The sequence below is a fragment of the Micrasema longulum genome, unplaced genomic scaffold, assembly GCF_059751315.1.
Source record: "Micrasema longulum isolate JH-2025_06_02 unplaced genomic scaffold, ASM5975131v1 h1tg000073l, whole genome shotgun sequence".
In the NCBI taxonomy this organism is placed as follows: domain Eukaryota; kingdom Metazoa; phylum Arthropoda; class Insecta; order Trichoptera; family Brachycentridae; genus Micrasema; species Micrasema longulum.
In genome coordinates, this window is record NW_028277280.1 from 925724 (window position 1) to 944319 (window position 18596).

The 18596-nt window shown below is 30.7% G+C and overlaps 1 protein-coding gene across 13 annotated transcripts in view; it reads left to right on the top strand.

Annotated features, from left to right (window-relative positions):
• Positions 1 to 18596, top strand: part of LOC148284958 (echinoderm microtubule-associated protein-like 2) — a 212707-nt gene that overhangs the window by 179844 nt on the left and 14267 nt on the right. For 12 of the 13 annotated variants that reach the window (XM_088232324.1, XM_088232285.1, XM_088232316.1 and 9 more), the window contains 2 exons: positions 14468 to 14635; positions 16310 to 16520. In XM_088232324.1, the coding sequence (XP_088088450.1) occupies positions 14468 to 14635; positions 16310 to 16520 (379 nt within the window). Of the gene's footprint in view, positions 1 to 9727; positions 10106 to 14467; positions 14636 to 16309; positions 16521 to 18596 lie in introns of those variants that run through there. The other variant, XM_088232362.1, reaches the window with a different exon arrangement.

Consider the following 18596-nt stretch of genomic DNA (forward strand, 5'->3'; position numbering starts at 1 on the left):
GAGGTGTATTATGGTAGAATATCACATTTTGATATTAGCAAAAAAAAATCTACATCAAAAAATTTATTATTTATGTTTTGGAATTCAACCATAAAAAAGTACCTAGGTACCTACTTAAATTCAATATTTGAATATTAATAATTCATTCCACGTACAGATGAATTATATAATATATAACTGGTCATATTGTACTTTTTTATTTTGTTTTGGGCAACAGCAAATCACACAATGACGAAACAAAAAGATTGAAATGTCGAACTCAATGTCAAATGTCACTTAGTATATATTTTATTGAAAATTCGAATATCAAAACAACGTTTGGCAAAACAGCTAATAGCAGGCAAGCCGATGTTTAGGCAGGATGACGTCTGTTAAGCTAGGGTTTCCTAGGACAGCGGTGCCCGTATTTTAACGGCCGTAGTGAACGGTGATGCGGTGGATAACCGTCGAAACGGTGACTAGAGTGTGGTTTTCTAGGAAAACGGTGTTATCAACACCATTTAACACCGTTTCCCTAGGAAACCACTCTCTAGTCGACGTTACGACTGCTGTCTACCGCATCACCGTTTACTACGGCCGTTAAAATACGGGCACCGCTGTCCTAGGAAACCCTAGCTTTAGGTCCGCTAGTTACATATAATTATCTTTATTTTAAACACTTCTTTAAAAAATAGTATACATTTCCTTTATCTTTTATGGCTTAAATCTATGTCATTTATGTTTCCTCCATATATTGAGTTTTAAATAATCGTCTTGATCCGTAAGTAAATAAATTACTCGACACAATATTTCTTAGTCAAACCGGTCCAGTTTCGTTAGTTGTCTGACCCATATAAATCGGGCTTTATCGTGAGTAAGGGAAATATTTTATTGGCATTTACCTCCCAAACATGTTTTACTATTTAATAAAAACATTGCAAGGACAAACAACGTATTGTCCTTGGCGTACATTCAAGTTAAGTGACCCGTTGATCCACAACCAGAACTACCTTCTTTAAATTATTCTTGAACGGAAATAAACATTTTCCGCCGCTCTGAACATAGTAATTGTAAATAAGAATCATTCGGTCTGCTCGAAAGCACTTTGCAACATCCTAATTGGTTTTTACAATTCATGTTTCTTTGTTACTTTTTTTTCTAGAAACACATTTTTAATTTAACTAATTCATATAATAGATCTGTCATCTTTATATATCTATAATTCCTCTGTACGTGTGATGTCACCGTACTCCTCCTAAACGGCTTAACCGATTTACGCGCGGTTTTCAGAGAAATATAGATCTTTGAGCTGTGCGTGTTGGTAGATAACAAAATCTTCAATCGAATATGTAAAAAAAAGTTAAGAGCATAAATGTTTTATTCGTCGATCTACCAGGGTTGCAAAAAAATGGAAAGATATTGTTTTTTTGTGTATAAAAAAGTTTGTTTTTGAATATTTACAAACAGCGTACTGTTTTTTGTGGATCTCAATCAGATTCTTTCCTTAAATTCCTTATAATTTCTACCCATTTATTTCTTTTTATTAGATTTTTGGTAACACTAAAATAATATTAAATTCAATACATTTTAAAAAATCGTATTCCTACATAAGTACACCCCTTTGATGGTGAGACGACCGGAGTTTGACGTTTGCAAAAAGAATGCCATATTTGAAAAAATATTTATTTTATGTTTTGGAATTCAACCATAAACAAGTACCTACTTAAATTCAATATTTTTTTAATATCAACAATTTTAAGTTTTGGAATTTAATCACAAACAAGTACAATATTTTGAGTTCGTCCAAATTTTTGTAGACAAGGACTGGATTCAACTCCCTGGGGAGCTGTTTATATTAACATATTACAACAGAGATGAAGAACATTTAAGAAAAGGTAATATAGAAGTCTAAGCATCTACAGGCTTATGACATGTCAATGGCTGGTTTTTATTTTTATTTTTATTATGTTTTTTATTTAAAATATTCCGTCTTTTACTAGTTTAAAATTGTATGTACATATATACACTTTAAAAGGACAAAACACGGCATGGTTAAATTCGAATCAGGAGTTGCGTACTGAGCGACGTCTACAAAGAAACTAATGGGTCAAAACGTAAACCTACTCATTTATGAGTAGTTGAGTCGCCTTCTGTTTGATGTGCGTATGCGGTTTCTGGATTATTCTTAATTCTATGCCTAGCATGTATTTTGTTCTTTTTTGTAAATGCCCCTTGGGCGTTAATGAACAAAAATTATTTTTTTTGAAATATTTACTGCCCGAAATTTTTCATCAGGGTAAAATGATTTTTTGTTATTTTTGTATAATTTTAATATTGATTTCTCCCTCTTTAAAATTAGTACGTTTTACAGTGAAATTCAATGCTGTCAGTTATTTTTTGATTATAAGGAATCGAAGAAGCGACTGACACCATAATTGCCATCGATTGTATCGATTTTATGGTGAATATAGATAGAATCAGTTGAATGCCATTGCCATGGTCGCCACATTATAAGGTAGAACAATAAAATGTATACCTACTGTGAGTGAAATAACCTTGGCAAGAACAAAAGCTTCGGACAAACCTCATATTTCATTCCCATGTACTTTGATACCTACGATTCTCGATGTATAATGTTTTTTTACGTTTAACGTTGGGCGTAATTTCTTTTTTAAATATAAAATATAGCACTCACTCAAATGCCTTTAGAAATACATAGATAAATCAGTGAAATAAGTGGATTTTTGAAAATATATTTCGACAAAGATAAAAAACCTTTTTGAAAAAGGAATAAATTTCCATATTATGGAAATAAAGTCATTTGCAGTTATATCTTCACCTTTTTAACTTCACAAAAAATGAGCTGATGCAAAAATAGGTGTTTAAATAAAGGTAATTATGTGAAATCGGCCTCGTGGTGTAGTGGTCAGCGCAATTGCCTACCATGTATTTTTTTTTCTTTATTAGGGCCTACTACCAAAACTTGATAACATCGGCCAAAAACAAGTTACATTTATAAACATAAGAAAAACATAAACAGACAGGAATAACAATATACATACAAACAAAAGACAAGAAAAATATAAGAACAAGAATAACATCAAAATATCAATTGTAATAATAAACACATATCCAAACCAATAAAAATTTCAACATAAATTGAAATAGGCACTAACAGAAAAACCCACCAAAACCTGATAGTGCCTATTTAACAGAAAATAGAAACTTACAGTAAAATTGCCTACCATGTAAGAGGTCTCGGGTTCGATTCCCGACATGGTTGATATGATCTAGGTATTTTCACACTATAATATTTCATAGTCCCTGGACTGGTACCTGAAACCCTAAGACTGATCAACTTACCCTTATGTAACAAATCTTATCAAGATACGCTGCGATTTGTATACCAATTCAGTGCCCTATGCACCATAATTTGCATAAATGGAACGATGTTTGGCAGGGTGAATGTGAAATATTGGTTTGAAGGTGGTTCTACGCTGCGAATATTTCATTATTGCGGGACTGGCGTAAAACTGATCACCGTACTTTCCATAAAAAAAACGAGATACGCTGTGAGCTGTGATTGGAATATTAATGCAGTGCACTATGGTGCACTAGTGCGGATAGGGAAATAATGATGATATAATAAAGCTGGAATGGTAAATAGTGCATTGTGTAAAATGATCACTCTCACCAGCCAATGACATGTCATAAACCAATAATAAGTTATAAGCCAATGACACGTTATAAGCCAATGATACGTTATAAGCCAATGACTTTTTATAAGCCAATGACGTCTTATAAGCTAATGACATGTTATAAGCCAATGAAATTTTATGAACCAATCGCATATTATAAGCTAATGACATATTTTAGGCCAATAGCAAGTTCTAAGCAAATGACGTGTTATAAGCAAATGACGTGTTATAAGCCAATAGCATGTTATAAGCCAATGATATGTGATAAGCCAATGACATGTTATAAGCCAATGACGTGTTATAAGTCAACGACGTTTTATAAACCAGTGACATATTATAAGCCAATAGCAAGTTCTAAGCAAATGTCATATTATAAGCCAATGCATGTTATCAGCCAATTCCATGTTATAAGCCAATGACATGTTATAAGTCAATGACACGTTATAAGCCAATGATTTGTTATATGCCAATGACATGTTAAAAGCCAATGACATGTTATAAACATCGGTATTCCCTTCTCAAAAATGTTCCGTCTCTGTTGCAATGTACCATATGCTATATATTATAGATAATAGATATGTATATATAATATATAATTATTCATGCTAAACTTTCTTTACAATTACGGAAATTTCTCTTACAATAATAGTTATTTAGATTGAATATCGTGTTGTATTTATATCAAATACATCGAGCATATCGAATTACCTTCAATTTATCTTTAACCATATAATTTATTATTTTCTACTTATGTGGACTAGATTTCTTAATTATCGCGGTCAAAATAATCGGATAGAGTATTTAAGAAAAACAAGCCAAAGTATTTTTTTCCATAAACAACAATTGTGTTAATGCATTGCGGTTTTGTGAATTTTAAAAACATAAAATTAGTTTTTAAAGAAATTGACCGTTATTGACTCTAGATTTTATCATTATATGGATTTATTTTTTATCTATAATGGGGAGGCGATCTCGCTGCGCCACGTAACATACCTTTGCTGCTAGCTGCTTGATCTTATATAAGAGATTTATGTAAATATTGAAAACAATGGTTAAAGCCAAATTATTGTTATTTTTAATAAGTGACCGAAGTTTTGGTTCCGGCACGTTTCGGCCAATGAAACTAGTTTCGACAGCGGTTCCGTTTTCAGACAAAAATTGGTCGAAACTTCGGCTCAGGCGAAAGCTGCAGTCGAGATTACGTTCAGCTGTACTCGGGTGCATCTTGACTCGCGACTAGACTGCAGACTTGGCGACTTCATGTTTACATATATGTTTGTGATTCCTTTATATTTAATAAGATAAAAGTCCCATACCGTTCATTGAAGAACTATGTTATATGTATAACATAACAACGAGCGTTAGAAAAAACTAATTTACTCACATAGAATTATGAATAGTCCAGAAACCGCATATGCACATCAAACAGAAGGCGACTCAACTTTTCATAAATGAGTAGGTTTACGTTTTGACCCATTAGTTTCTTTGTAGACGTCGCTCAGTACGCGACTTCTGATTTGAATTCAACTATGCCGTGTTGTGTCCTTTTAAAGTGAAGAAATGCTGCTAGGATCTTAAAGAAACAGGATGCAATCACATTTCACGTGTAATTAGCAAATTAATGTGTATGTAACAAATGCATTACTTAAAAATTAAATTATTTTTCCATCTGTCAGATTGTCAAAAAAACAAAATGGAAATTTCGTTAGTGTTGCCAGGGTAGTAATTTTGTTTACCCTACTTTGCTCATCTAATGAGAGAATCAATGAAAATTGAATCTCGAATTAAACAACTCTGTGGACTGACATTATCTTCAAAACATCAAATATTATTTGACATGATATAAAAATATCCGTTTCGTGTCAAATAAAATTTGTTTTATATTTTAAGTTCAAAGTTCATTAATTCAATTACTCTTATTAAATGACCCTTTACTTATCTACTCTGTTGTGTCAATCAATGTTTCCGCGTGCACAATAAAATTTTAGAGAAATTAACAGATTGCTTTTTTTTACCTTACATTTGTGTTATGGTTATATTCTTCGCGATCTGGCAATATTACCCGGTGACTTCAAGTATGCGCGCGGCGAAAGTGAGACATAGTGGGGGAATTATTGGACACAGTCCGATGTATTCAAATATGATTCTACGCTCCTTCTGGACTATTCCTAATTCTATGTTTACTCATTAAATTGATGCCTTTTATTTCATTGTGTATTTTATTAAACACTTACTGCAGTAAAAACGAATTTTTGGCCGTTTTGAGGTGACTTAACTTATTTAAATAAGTCTCGGTTTCAGCTGAAAATCTTGTTTAAGTCACTAGTTATTTAGCCTTATTTGTTACTGGTGGCCTTTTTAAAGCTGGCGCGTTCGCAATACTCGCACAAACGCATTGTGTAGTATCTGTGAATAAGAGCATGGAATGACATCGCACGGCATACGCATTATGAAAATTTATTCTGTCTCTCTCGCGCTCAGACGCGCTTATGAGCATGACAACTATTGCTTTGTTAGTTGCTAATGACATGGTTATGAAATATACACAGGATGCTTCTGCGTTCGTCTGAATTTGGCTGCGATTCTTAATAGTAAACATATAATGATGTGTATTCTATGTATATGTATTAAGCTATGGATTAAAAACACTGGTTTATAAATATATATTTTACTTTAATCAAATCGTGTATAGGTCGATTATCTAGTGCTGGCGCTTTCGCAAAAACATTTTTAATGTACAGAATACTTATTTTAAAATCTCGATATCATGTCAAATGTTTTAAAAATCTCTTCTGGATTAGAGCGAAAAAAAAACACTTAAGAAAATATCATATATTTATTTATTTTTAAACGAGCATGGTTTTTATTTAATATGTTGTGCTCATCATAATAACAATTAATACAGTGTAATTAAATTGCACAGTTTAAATTATATTGGAGAAAATATGCATACACACTTATTGATAAACAATAAAGGTAGAACATTTGGTTAAAATTAGATATAATCTTTTTTTCAAACCAACATCTTCTAGATTTTAAATGCGTTTGTGTAAGGTTTGCAAACGCGCCAGCTTTGATTAAACAACCAGTACATTGACTACTTTTTGTCTTTTAAATAAATGTTACTAAAAAGCACCAATTGCAATGTGAAGTTAGCGGTTATCTTAATCGTCCATTAAGTAAAATCGAGTTTTCTTGTTCAAAAATGTGTATAGTTGTATTGTTTTTCGAAACATGTTCAATTACAGGTTACTGGCGAAGATTTATTTATTTATTTATTCATACAAATACATATATATTACAAAAAAGACGTATCCATAACTATGAGGCCAAAAGCCGTGTGTTGAATTGGGATACAACATAATGGAAAGTGGAAGCACGTATATAAATTAATAATAGTAAAAATAAAAATTTAATTTTATTGTATAAACATACATATATTTCAAAGGGCATCTGGACCACACGCTTAGAAGTATATAAATCTATGCAATATCTCGCTGCAGTCTCCTGGTATCTCTTCCTTTAACCACATGACCAGAAATGTGTCAATGACTCTTTTCTCAAAATATGTCCCATGTCCAGTACCTTCATGAATTGAAACAATGTCTCAGATAGAAAAGTGGGGGGACATCGAAGCATCTTTCTAAGCATTTTTTTGTACATTTATTAGAGGGTTCATGATAGACGCCGTGCAACCTCCCCAGCCCACTACACCATAGGTTGTCACTGACTGGAAAAGAGCAAAACACGCAATTCTGAGAGTGCCAATGTCCAAGACGTTCCTAAGTGAGCAGAATACATGACACAGCTTTCTCAATCTAGAAACCAGCGATTGGCCCTGAACCTCCCATTGTAGATTTTTGTCAATAATATTATTCCCAGATATTTAATGTAATCAACTGATTTTAAAATCTGGTACGAACAATCAGATCTTATTTCCAGATTAAAATGTAATATATTTGGTTTTATCCACATTCAAAGTAAGCAAAGTATTGTCTAGCCAGGTTTTCACCGCTCTCATACCACTATTCGCTTTTTTAATACAGAGTTCCAATCCCTAGCTTCAAATAACAAAATCGAATTATCGGCAAATGATATAGTTTTACCGCCTTTACTCAGATCACGCGAGTTGATATCCATTTTTATAAGTAAAACAACTGGTTCCAGGACACTTCCCTGCGGAACCCCAAAGCGGGTGCGAGAATCTCCACTTTGTACTTCTTTCGTTTCGTTGAGAAAATTTCATTTTTCTTTATAAATAATTGAAGATAACCCTTTAAATTATCCATTGTAATTGGGGCTCTGAAGCTTAAAACTGATCACCATAGGACATGTGCATAGGACACTGCATTGGTACTCCAAACTGCTACGTTTCTGGATCATTATAAATACATTGAAGGTAAGGCTCACATTTCATGTACCAAAAATTATCCAGATACGCACAAATTTGGAGTATCAATGGAATAATGAAATGATGATGACGTTATTTACATTTATTTTTAAATACTGTGAGAAACAGAAATATTACAATATTTATTTGGAATAATTTTTGTTCATGGCCCTGTACATTACGCTTAAGGATAACATCTTCTTTTAAACAGTTTAATTATGAAAAATCATTAATCATGTATCCGCCTCCATATTGTAGTTTTTTTGGAACGCGTAAAATATCTTGGTATAATCTTATGATACTAATCCGTTTCACATGGTCGCCCAAGTATACTCTGATCCATAAGAGAGACAATAATGTCGGCAGTAGCACGAACGTGAAAATTATCACCGTTCACCGTAGACACTATTATAATATTACGTGACCAGTGCGTCAACGTGAAATAATTTATAATGAAAAATAACTCCTTAAGTATTTTGTTCAGTTTTACATTTTGACTTACCTACAATATATCCTACCTAAGGTGAGACTGACTGGAATTCAAAACAACCTTTGCTATAAAGGTTTGAAAAAATATAAAAGAAGCAATACTATTTTGAAAATCATAAACTTTTCTGCTCACACAAATTTAAAATACACATTTGATCATGATATTCACAACAACTACAATACGCGTAACTCAGAGAATCTTCATGTATCTAAGTTTCGCTCAACGAAGTTCGGTAAAAGGTCTCTGGAAAATATTGGCCATTCCGAATTTAATAAATTGCCCGATGAACTAAAACACGATAAGTCGAATAGCAAATCAAAAGTGTCGCAATTGAAAAATATTACTTAAATCTTATTTATAGTTTATTAATGTAATTTATATACATTTATGGTGTAAAGTACTGTTTCATGTTTCTCATATTATATTTTTTTACTTTTTCGGATGTAGTAACTATGTATGTATCGTCACAAAAATGTTTTCTTTTTATGTACAGTCCCAAATAAATTTTATTTAACTCCTGAAAGGCATAGTGATTTAATTTAATGTGACTAATGAAGGAAACTGTTTGGTACTTATACAATATAAAACGTACTTTTTTTCTACTGCCTACCCTAGTTGAAAACTCTGTGCTTGCGACTGCCTGGAAGTATAATATCTACTTTATGTTTTATAAATAAGAATTTTAAAAATCGATTAGCTTTATAATCATTTTATTATTTAAGTTCATTTGATTCCTATATTTCACCTATCCATATAAAAATATACGATTATGAAATAAAGACTTTATTCTAAGTACAATTATATTATTAATTAAAGTGCGAAACTGACCAATTATTCGTACAGCATTAAATGTTTGTTTTGTATTGTTGATGTTATTTCGTAGGAAGTTCAGTGCTCCAATGTTTACCGCACGGAAGAAAACATTTTTGTATCCAATTTCTCGTAGGGCTAAAGTTCTCATTACTTAACAAATTAGTGGCGAATAATTTACCTGCCGGGCCAGTAATAATTAATTAGTCAGCCCTCTCCTTATTTTTTGCGACTGCATTCGTGACATTTTATTCGTACAAATTACGCTAAAATTCAAAATGACTCCATTTTTATAATATTAGTATCGTGTTCTAAATCCGACATTATAAAATAAGCGCTTTGGCGCACAATCAACACCGGATAAAAACTCTTTCATTATATTGCCTTGTATTAACGTTAGTCAGTTAGGTTAGCCAGTTTAGTTTAGTATATAATCGTTTTCCGCGCTCGGCGCACGTTACTTCGTTTTTCACGTCTCTGAAATATTTTCTTGCATGTACAAATAATAATATATTATAGGAACAAAGGCAGTCTATTCACATATTCGAGTCAATGTGCAAATACCTGAAGCGGATATTCTGTGTGACATAGTTATTACGCGATTTATAAGTCGAGATTGTGTGATTACCGGCGAATTTCTTTTTAAAGTTCGCGCTTTGGAAATCACATACGCGTCAAAAATACCCGTATATTTTTTTACAATTATTCAGGTGTTCAACTTTCAATCATGGCAGATCGGTAAGATTATATTTTAATAGATATAACAAACTGATATTACAGAATTCCTAACATCTTATCTTTATGACTATTATTATATCATAGTACCTGTTTATTTTATATTAATTTATTATTCAAACCGGTGTGGTGTGGCGCGGCGTATATGTAATAGAGATATACACATACTGTTGCACAATTGGTATTTGATTATCATATTTTTACCCATTTAAGTTCAGATTTATTAGTTTTATTTTACAGTATTCTGAATAAACTAATATTTTAATGTAAACGTAATAAATTAATATTCACACTGGCATATAAAATGTGCAGAGCATTGAGTTAAATCTACGTGTTTGACTATTTTACTTTAAAAAACACAGTTGCATATAAATATTTTTTTTTAAATAGTACGCAAATGTGTATGTTTGTATGAAAATTAGAAGCGTCTTTTTCGGTAACCTGAAGCTTAGTGGTTTTTATTATTATTATTTGTTAATATAATTCAACTGCTCCACAAATGTATAGTTTATGTTATATTTTGTTTCTTTTATTGTGCGTTTTATAATATAAGTAATATAGGAATAAATAAAATAAATATAAACATAAATACGTAGTGTTTAAAACTGAGAACTTTTTGTTGTATATTCTCACATATAAAAGTATAGTATCCTCGGCACGGGTAACCCCAGCGAGGTCACATTATGTTTATTATTAATGATTGTTTATAGTGGGAAAAATGAATAAATAAATAAATAAACTTACTTTTTCATACCGACAACCATAGAACTAACTATGGTTTTCATTCAGAATTATTCTTAGGTCTGTCAACAAACATACCAGTCTTGGTTTCTTTTATTAACATGTTCTATTCTTTCATACGATCACTGAATCAAATTCAATTATAAACACCCCTCTCCCGCTTCCACTCCCACCAAGTCTACGATATGCCATTGTGTCTTTCTACTTTATTTTATAATAATTTTCTTTGTATACACATGTCCTTAAAAATGCCCATTAGGGGGGGGGGGGGGGGTATATATATATATATATATATATAAATAAATAAATAAATGAAACAAAGCCAAAATTTTCTTTTTCAATTTTTATATACCGTATTATCAGCGCTTTGATTTTTTAAAGTTTTGTGTTTCTAAAATAACTCCGCGTGTGACGTCGGAGGTTCTCTTCCGCTTATTTTCGATCAATTCTGCCATTGGTCCACTGAAGGCAAGCAAACCGGAAATCTCCTATTTATCTGTCAAAATTATGCATGTTCTCTTATAAACACCTTCAAACATAATACTTATTACCAAAATTGAACATACCTACCTATATTATTTTGTAAATAAATTGTTATATGTATTGGTATATTATTTAAACACCATTTTAAAATAAACACAGTCACATTACTAGTAATGATCATTTGCATTATTTATTGTCTAATTCAAATGCAAAAATATGCCCGCGCAAAATGAACATCTTCTGCAAACAATATATTTCGATATTTACACCTACTGCATCACACGCCGGTTCATTACTGTATTTTAAGTGTAAAACCATAAAAATAAATTGTTTTTTATTCAAATACATTCGCGTGAAGAATCCGTGAATCCTTTTATACTGTAAATGATATTGCCTCTTTTTTGGTGTAGTATTTCGTTTTTTGTACTTTTGTTTTAGTTTTTACACATATGCAATACTTGTGTAAAAATTGTATATGTTTATAAATAAGTAACTTACCTACATAAATATATTTCAAATAATATGTATAATTGTACACACTAGACACAGAGAAAAAAATAAAATAACTAATATCCAGGTATTTACATACATAATATACGAGAAAAATAAAACAAGATTAGAACATGAAATATTTCTTAGATTTTTTTCTAAAAGATTAGATCCACAATGTTTTTCTTCATTATTATACCGTGTGTTGTTAGCACTATTTTCCGACGGATTGGATCGCATTATTTGTACGCCAAATAAATATATAGGTGATCAGTTTATTTTATTTATTTATTTACACTCTTTATCAAAATACAATTTTATGTTCACTTTGCCCAGCTAACAAGGGTACATACCCTGTTCCAAGCTAGGCAATTACATTTTAATATATTATAATAGTTAACAAATTAATAGAGAGCACAGACAAACAAAATATAAACTTATTTGTTTACACATTTTGATACATTTACATACACACATACACATATATATATATAAACACACACATATAAACACACACACATACATACACCCATGCGCATACACATACATACATTCATAAAAACATAGACAATTTATTTATGCGAAACTTCATGGTTGCCATATATAAATATCTTTTTTTAAATTATTCCTTATTTTTATATTTTATTTTCGACATCCAGTAAGAATTTCTGTCCTAACTTACTAAGTTACTATAATATGATATATTCGTTGACTTAACTCCCTTTACCTTATCAGCACAGAAATAGTCTTCTCTTCAGAATTTCGATACATAAACCAGATAATAAAACCTAATAAAAACGTTCATATTTGATTAGTGATAAGAACATGCGTCATTTAGAATGTAGTGCAGAATTAATAATTAATTGATTTTTCCAACATTCTTTTTATTACTTTTCTACCATTTTTTCAACATTCTTTATTTTCTTTTTTTTAATGTGGCGCTTTTATATTTTTTTCTACATCCTTTGTTTGGTATTATTTTCTTTTTTTTGTATAATCTTTATGTATATCATTCTTCTGTGTGGGTGCACCCTCTAATGGGTAAAAAGGCAAATTGATCAAATAAATAAGTGTAAATGTTATTTATAACATTTAAGTTATTACCCAATTATATTGAAATTCCATCAAGAATTATCAAACAATAACATAAAATCAATATTATGTTTACATTTCGCACTCCCTGAAGTACACTGTTGTATGTCTAAATCGCCTATTTTGCAGGAGAGCTAAAACAAACTTTTTAACATTTAGTAATGCTTGTAACTAATTATATATTGACATTATAATGCTTAGAGTGGTTTCTAATAATTCTGAACATTAATTTGTATTGTCAGTATCTTCACACATTGATTCTTTTATTATATTTATTTAACTTTTTGTACATAATGTTATGGCAATTTCTTCCAACCAACCAATAAAATAAAAGTTTTATTTTGATAATTCAAGTCACAGAACATATTCAATAGAAAATAAAGATTAAAAAGCTAAAGATATATAAAAATAGAAATAAACGTTTTTGTTCATAAATTAGCTTAAATCAAAACTATTACTCAATGGGAAAAAAGAGGAAAAGAGAAAGGAGGAGGGGTTGAGAAAGAGAAAGGAGATGTTTCTTCAGACGTGATTTAAACAGAGATAATGTAGTAACATCTTTGATGGTGGATGGGAGATGATTCCATAGTTCAGCCGCATGGACACTATATGAGTTAGAGAAGAAAGAGGAATTGTGGATGGGTATTAAGAGAGTGCCTTGAGAATTAGAATGAAGAGATAAACCATGAAATGATAAGCATTGAAACTTTTCACGCAGGTATATAGGAGCGTTAGGATTATGAAGTACATTGAACAGAAGTGAGAGGGATAGATAGTCTCTCCGCTGTCTAATTTTGAGCCATTTCAGTTGCCTAAGATAATCAGAAATGTAGTCATATTTCCTAAGACCAAAAATGTACCTTATGCATGTATTCTGAAGTCGTTAAAGTTTATTGAGTTGCTCACAGCTTATAAGACTTACATTTCTTCAAAATCAACGGAAATGATCATAAACTGGATACGAAAATCGAAATGTCATTTCATCAAATTCTGGATTTGCATCCGTCTGTCTCTGAGGTACAGATTTGTCGTGTAGGTATCTCACAAAAAAATTTAGATATGTGAGTTTTGTAGATATCTAAGAAACAGAAAAAAAATGTGGTTAAACTGCATTCATAACTCAAAACAGCAAAATTTAGACTTAAGATGGTGTACTTTTGGTCGAGTGATTTGTAAAAACAGTTAACTAGATGTATGCACTCTGAGAGTAATAATACGCCACCAGCTTATAGAGGCACCCATATGGACAAAAACCATTCCCTGATTTTCAACTACAAAGTTAGTTACAGTTTACAGCAATACAACGGGCTGTATGTACTCAGGTCGAAAATTGCAAGCACGAACTGAAACGTTCCGATACACATTTGTTGGTATACTAAAAACCAAGCCAAAAATTTGGAACGCTTTTGTTCTATTCAATAGAATTATGTGATTATTACTCTAAGTATGAGTCTACTAGTTTTTATACTTACTTAATTTCTGTTGTTTTTCCTATTATTTTTTGTGTAATGAAGACAGAAATATCAATAGAATAACTCAATCTATTATTGTTATTTTTAGCACACATACGTGTCAATACAACGAGGATGATGGAACTGTCAGGATGTTTCTGCGAGGCAGACCAGTTGTTCTCCAGTCCCCTACTGCTCTTCTGGACTCGTACGACCTCAACAAAGTGGCTCCTCCCCCCCAAACCAAGCTAAAACTGGATTGGGTTTATGGCTACAGGTGAATATTTACCTTAACTATCTGGCTACTCCATCCTTGATAAAACAATATAATCATTTTGTTAAAAAACTAAATGAAAATTAGCGATTTTAATTTCTGCTCACCACAAGTCAGTTTTTTATACATGAGGTATTTATTTTTTATTTTTTTTATTTATACATGGCACGCAGCGCCTTTTACCTTAAAAAGATACATATTTAAAATAATATAAACACTTTAATATAATGTGAAAAACTTCAAAATTTAATTGAAAAGTATTATGTTACATAAATACTATATTTAACACAGCAGTATTGTATAAAGAATGTATCAAGATATAAAAAAATAATTAAACAATGTGTGCAGATAAAATTTTCAAAAGAAAATAATTTTTTTTTTTTTTAAGAGGAACAAAATATAAGTATGTTAAATACAATAAAATTATGTTTTCTCAAAAAAAATAATAAAAAAATAGTAATAGTAAAGAAAGTTCTATAATCTCACAAATGTAAATTACCATTCACCATCTTTGAAATGATTAAATAGATTTGATTTATTTAAACTTTACTTTATATGATATCTTTTGATTTGGTATTTGGATTCAACTATAGGTCTCATTGCATGAGAATAATAATGGCAATTGCTTGTACTATCACATTCATGTTATAAAGTACTAATTTATCTATGTGGGTGAGCCAATGAACAATTATTTTCAATTTAGCAGAGTATATTGATCTCTATTTAATGAAATGTTTCACAATGGGTGTATTTTGTGAATAGGATAATCAAATTAAAATATTATTCCCCTGGCTTTAGTTAATGTAATTATGGAACTACTTTGAATTTTCATTTAGTTCTGTAACATAAAGTTGTTTTTAAGCAACTTATATCACTATTGAATTTTCAATAATTTCATTCAAGTATTATATTTTTACACATGATGCCATATTTATACTTAGCGTAACATCTGATTACAATGAAAATTGGTTAAAAAATAAAGACGATTGCATATGAATCAAATTGTGTCTTCTCAATTATTTGTCATAACTTATTATTCCGTTTGTTCCTTAGAATATCTCCATGTACTTGTAACTTTCTCAAACTGAACGGTTTGGGTAGGTAGGAAGAAATTGCATTAAGACAATATGTCCACCCTTATATGTATATTTATTGTATATGTACATAAAATGCAAAATAAATAAATCAATAAATCCACATGCTCGGCGAAAAACTTAGCGAGAATGGCAAGCATACGCAAACTAAACGTCTCCATCCACACGCTTACAAGAGTGGCAGTTATTCCCATAGAATTAATATTTATTCTGAGCTTTCATTGGTTCGAGTCTATAATACATATCCTTAATATATGGATAGGAATCCGAGGATTGATCTGTGCACAAAATACCGCCACTGTCCCGAACCGCAGCAAGTGCTCGCAAGAGTCCGCAAGGAAGCCAAACGCCCGATCTACAAGCGTATGCTTGTCAACACTTGGCAAGGGTGTAGAACCACCTTTATATTTATGTAGAAAACAATACAGAGATCTTTATCTTTTTTTTGAGATCTAGTGATAAATGTTTTCTAATTAAGAACTTTCACAATTAACTCTTTTTAATTTTTTTTTAATCTCGCCCATTTTTGCAGATTTAGGCTTTTCTCCAAGTTTTAAAAACTGCATATTTTTTTTTTTTACAGGGGTAAAGACTGCCGAAACAATCTGTATCTTCTTCCTACTGGTGAGATGGTCTACTTTGTGGCGTCTGTGGTGGTGTTATTCAATGTGGATGAACAATGTCAGAGGCACTACTTGGGCCATACAGATGATGTTAAATGCCTGTCAGTTCATCCTAACAAGCTGATAGTGGCCACTGGACAATGTGCTGGACATGACAGAGTTGACGCTCGGGTAAAAACTATTTTTAAAATAATATTTATATCACTGATGTGTATAAATAGACATGTTATTGCCTTACTAACCGCATCTTACATTTGTCTGAACTACGATGTTTATCAAACATGTAACACAAAAACATTTAGGGTCATTCATATCGTAATTTGTGAATATATTCATATCATTTTTTTTTTTGCCTAAAAAAAATCAGAATCTTCATTTCTTTTCTCAAAAAGATAAACTTATCACATAAGCTACTCACTTTTAACATAGTTTTTTCCATAAATAGTAATACTTGTGTTTAACACGCATATGATTTCACCAGAAAACACCTTTGGTGAATAATAGTCGTGCGTTGTTTTTTTAAACGGATATAAAAAATCTCATATAATTGAAAATATAATGAATCTATTGCAAAATTAACATCGAGATCATTGATATTCCATATTATCCTTGTTTAAGACAGGAACTAAATGTATTAACAAATAAAACTATATAGCTGTGCTGATTTTTAAAATTTCAATTGAAATTAACGCAGTCTGTTAAAAAATTAAGGCACAGAAAGTAATTTACCTACAAATGTTAAAAATTGAAATGCCATTTTCTTCGCTCGGTCTATTAGTTTATTTTCATCTTATACATAATTGTATACTATGAAAATTGAAACATCACATTTGATTTTTGTGGGAATTATAATATTTTATGTATTTATAATATCTATCTTTTTGCCATCACAATATTACTTACACTTATTTGTTTATAAATTTGTATAAACCACTTTAATTTTTTTAATTACACTTCGACCGGTTTCGAGGTTACTACCTCATCGTCAGGAATTTAACTAACTTATAATTACACGCGTTGCTATTTATATAATAAATAAATAGATAATTTAGAACGATTAGAAATTAGTAAAGCCGTTAATCAAAAACTTCAAATTATAAATAATCAATTAAATTTAACTTCGAGTCCTCTTTTAAAACTATTCCCGTTATGATTTATTTTATCTTCTTTCTCTCTCTTTCTTTCAATTTTCTGTCTCTTTCATACAATATTTTACTATATAAATAGCAATGCGTGTAATTATAAGTTAGTTAAATTCCTGACGATGACGTAGTAACCTCTAAACCGCTCGATGTGTAATTAAAAAAATTTAAGTGGTTTATACAAATTAACAAACAAATAAGTGTAAAATGTCATACCACAAAGTGAAAAATGTTTTTGATAACAATAATACAGTATTACTTACCTAATTTTCCATTTCAAAAAGACATCATTAATATGTATTTTTAACCTCTATGGGACAATACAATATTTTTCAAATGACTACTCCGAGACAATGTGAAACTGAATTATTTTTCAACAAAACACTATCTGATAACAGCAATAGTCCATTAGCAAAATGGCTTCTATTAATTTTCAATTAGGTTAATGTAGTATTTTTCCATTATATCAGTTTTTACCAAAATGGTGCTTAGTGCAAAAGGGTCAGTACTTTAAAATATGTATGTTGAATACTGACCATTGCTTTTTTCCATTAACATTTTAATTTCTCATCTACATCATCATTTCAAAAATTATAATCAAAATGTCTCCATTTACGTGGAATAAAAATAATAATATGAGCCGACAATTATTATTGTCAGAAAATATTTCTGTATTTTTTTGATAATATAAATCAAGTAAAAACACCTCATATTTCAGAGATATATATATTTCTAAATATGGTATTTATCTGATTTCGTCATTAGATATTAAACCAAGGATAGATCGTTTGCACTAATTTATAATGTTTTCATTAACGCCTTGCATGTTGCATGTCATGATAGTGAAAATGAACTGCATGATGTATAAAACATTTTGTGGCCTTGTGTTCTTATTGGATGGATAATTTACCTACTTTATTTATTATTCAGCAAATATATTTGTAATATATGTCTCTGTAGGCACAATAAATTATTTTTCCACTACCATAATTTTTTACTCCAGTATTTGCTATTAACTCTTAATTTTTATATGCCGAGCCATGATTTCCAAAATATCATAACATTGCATATATTACAGAACACTTTTTCATCTCAATCAATGAAG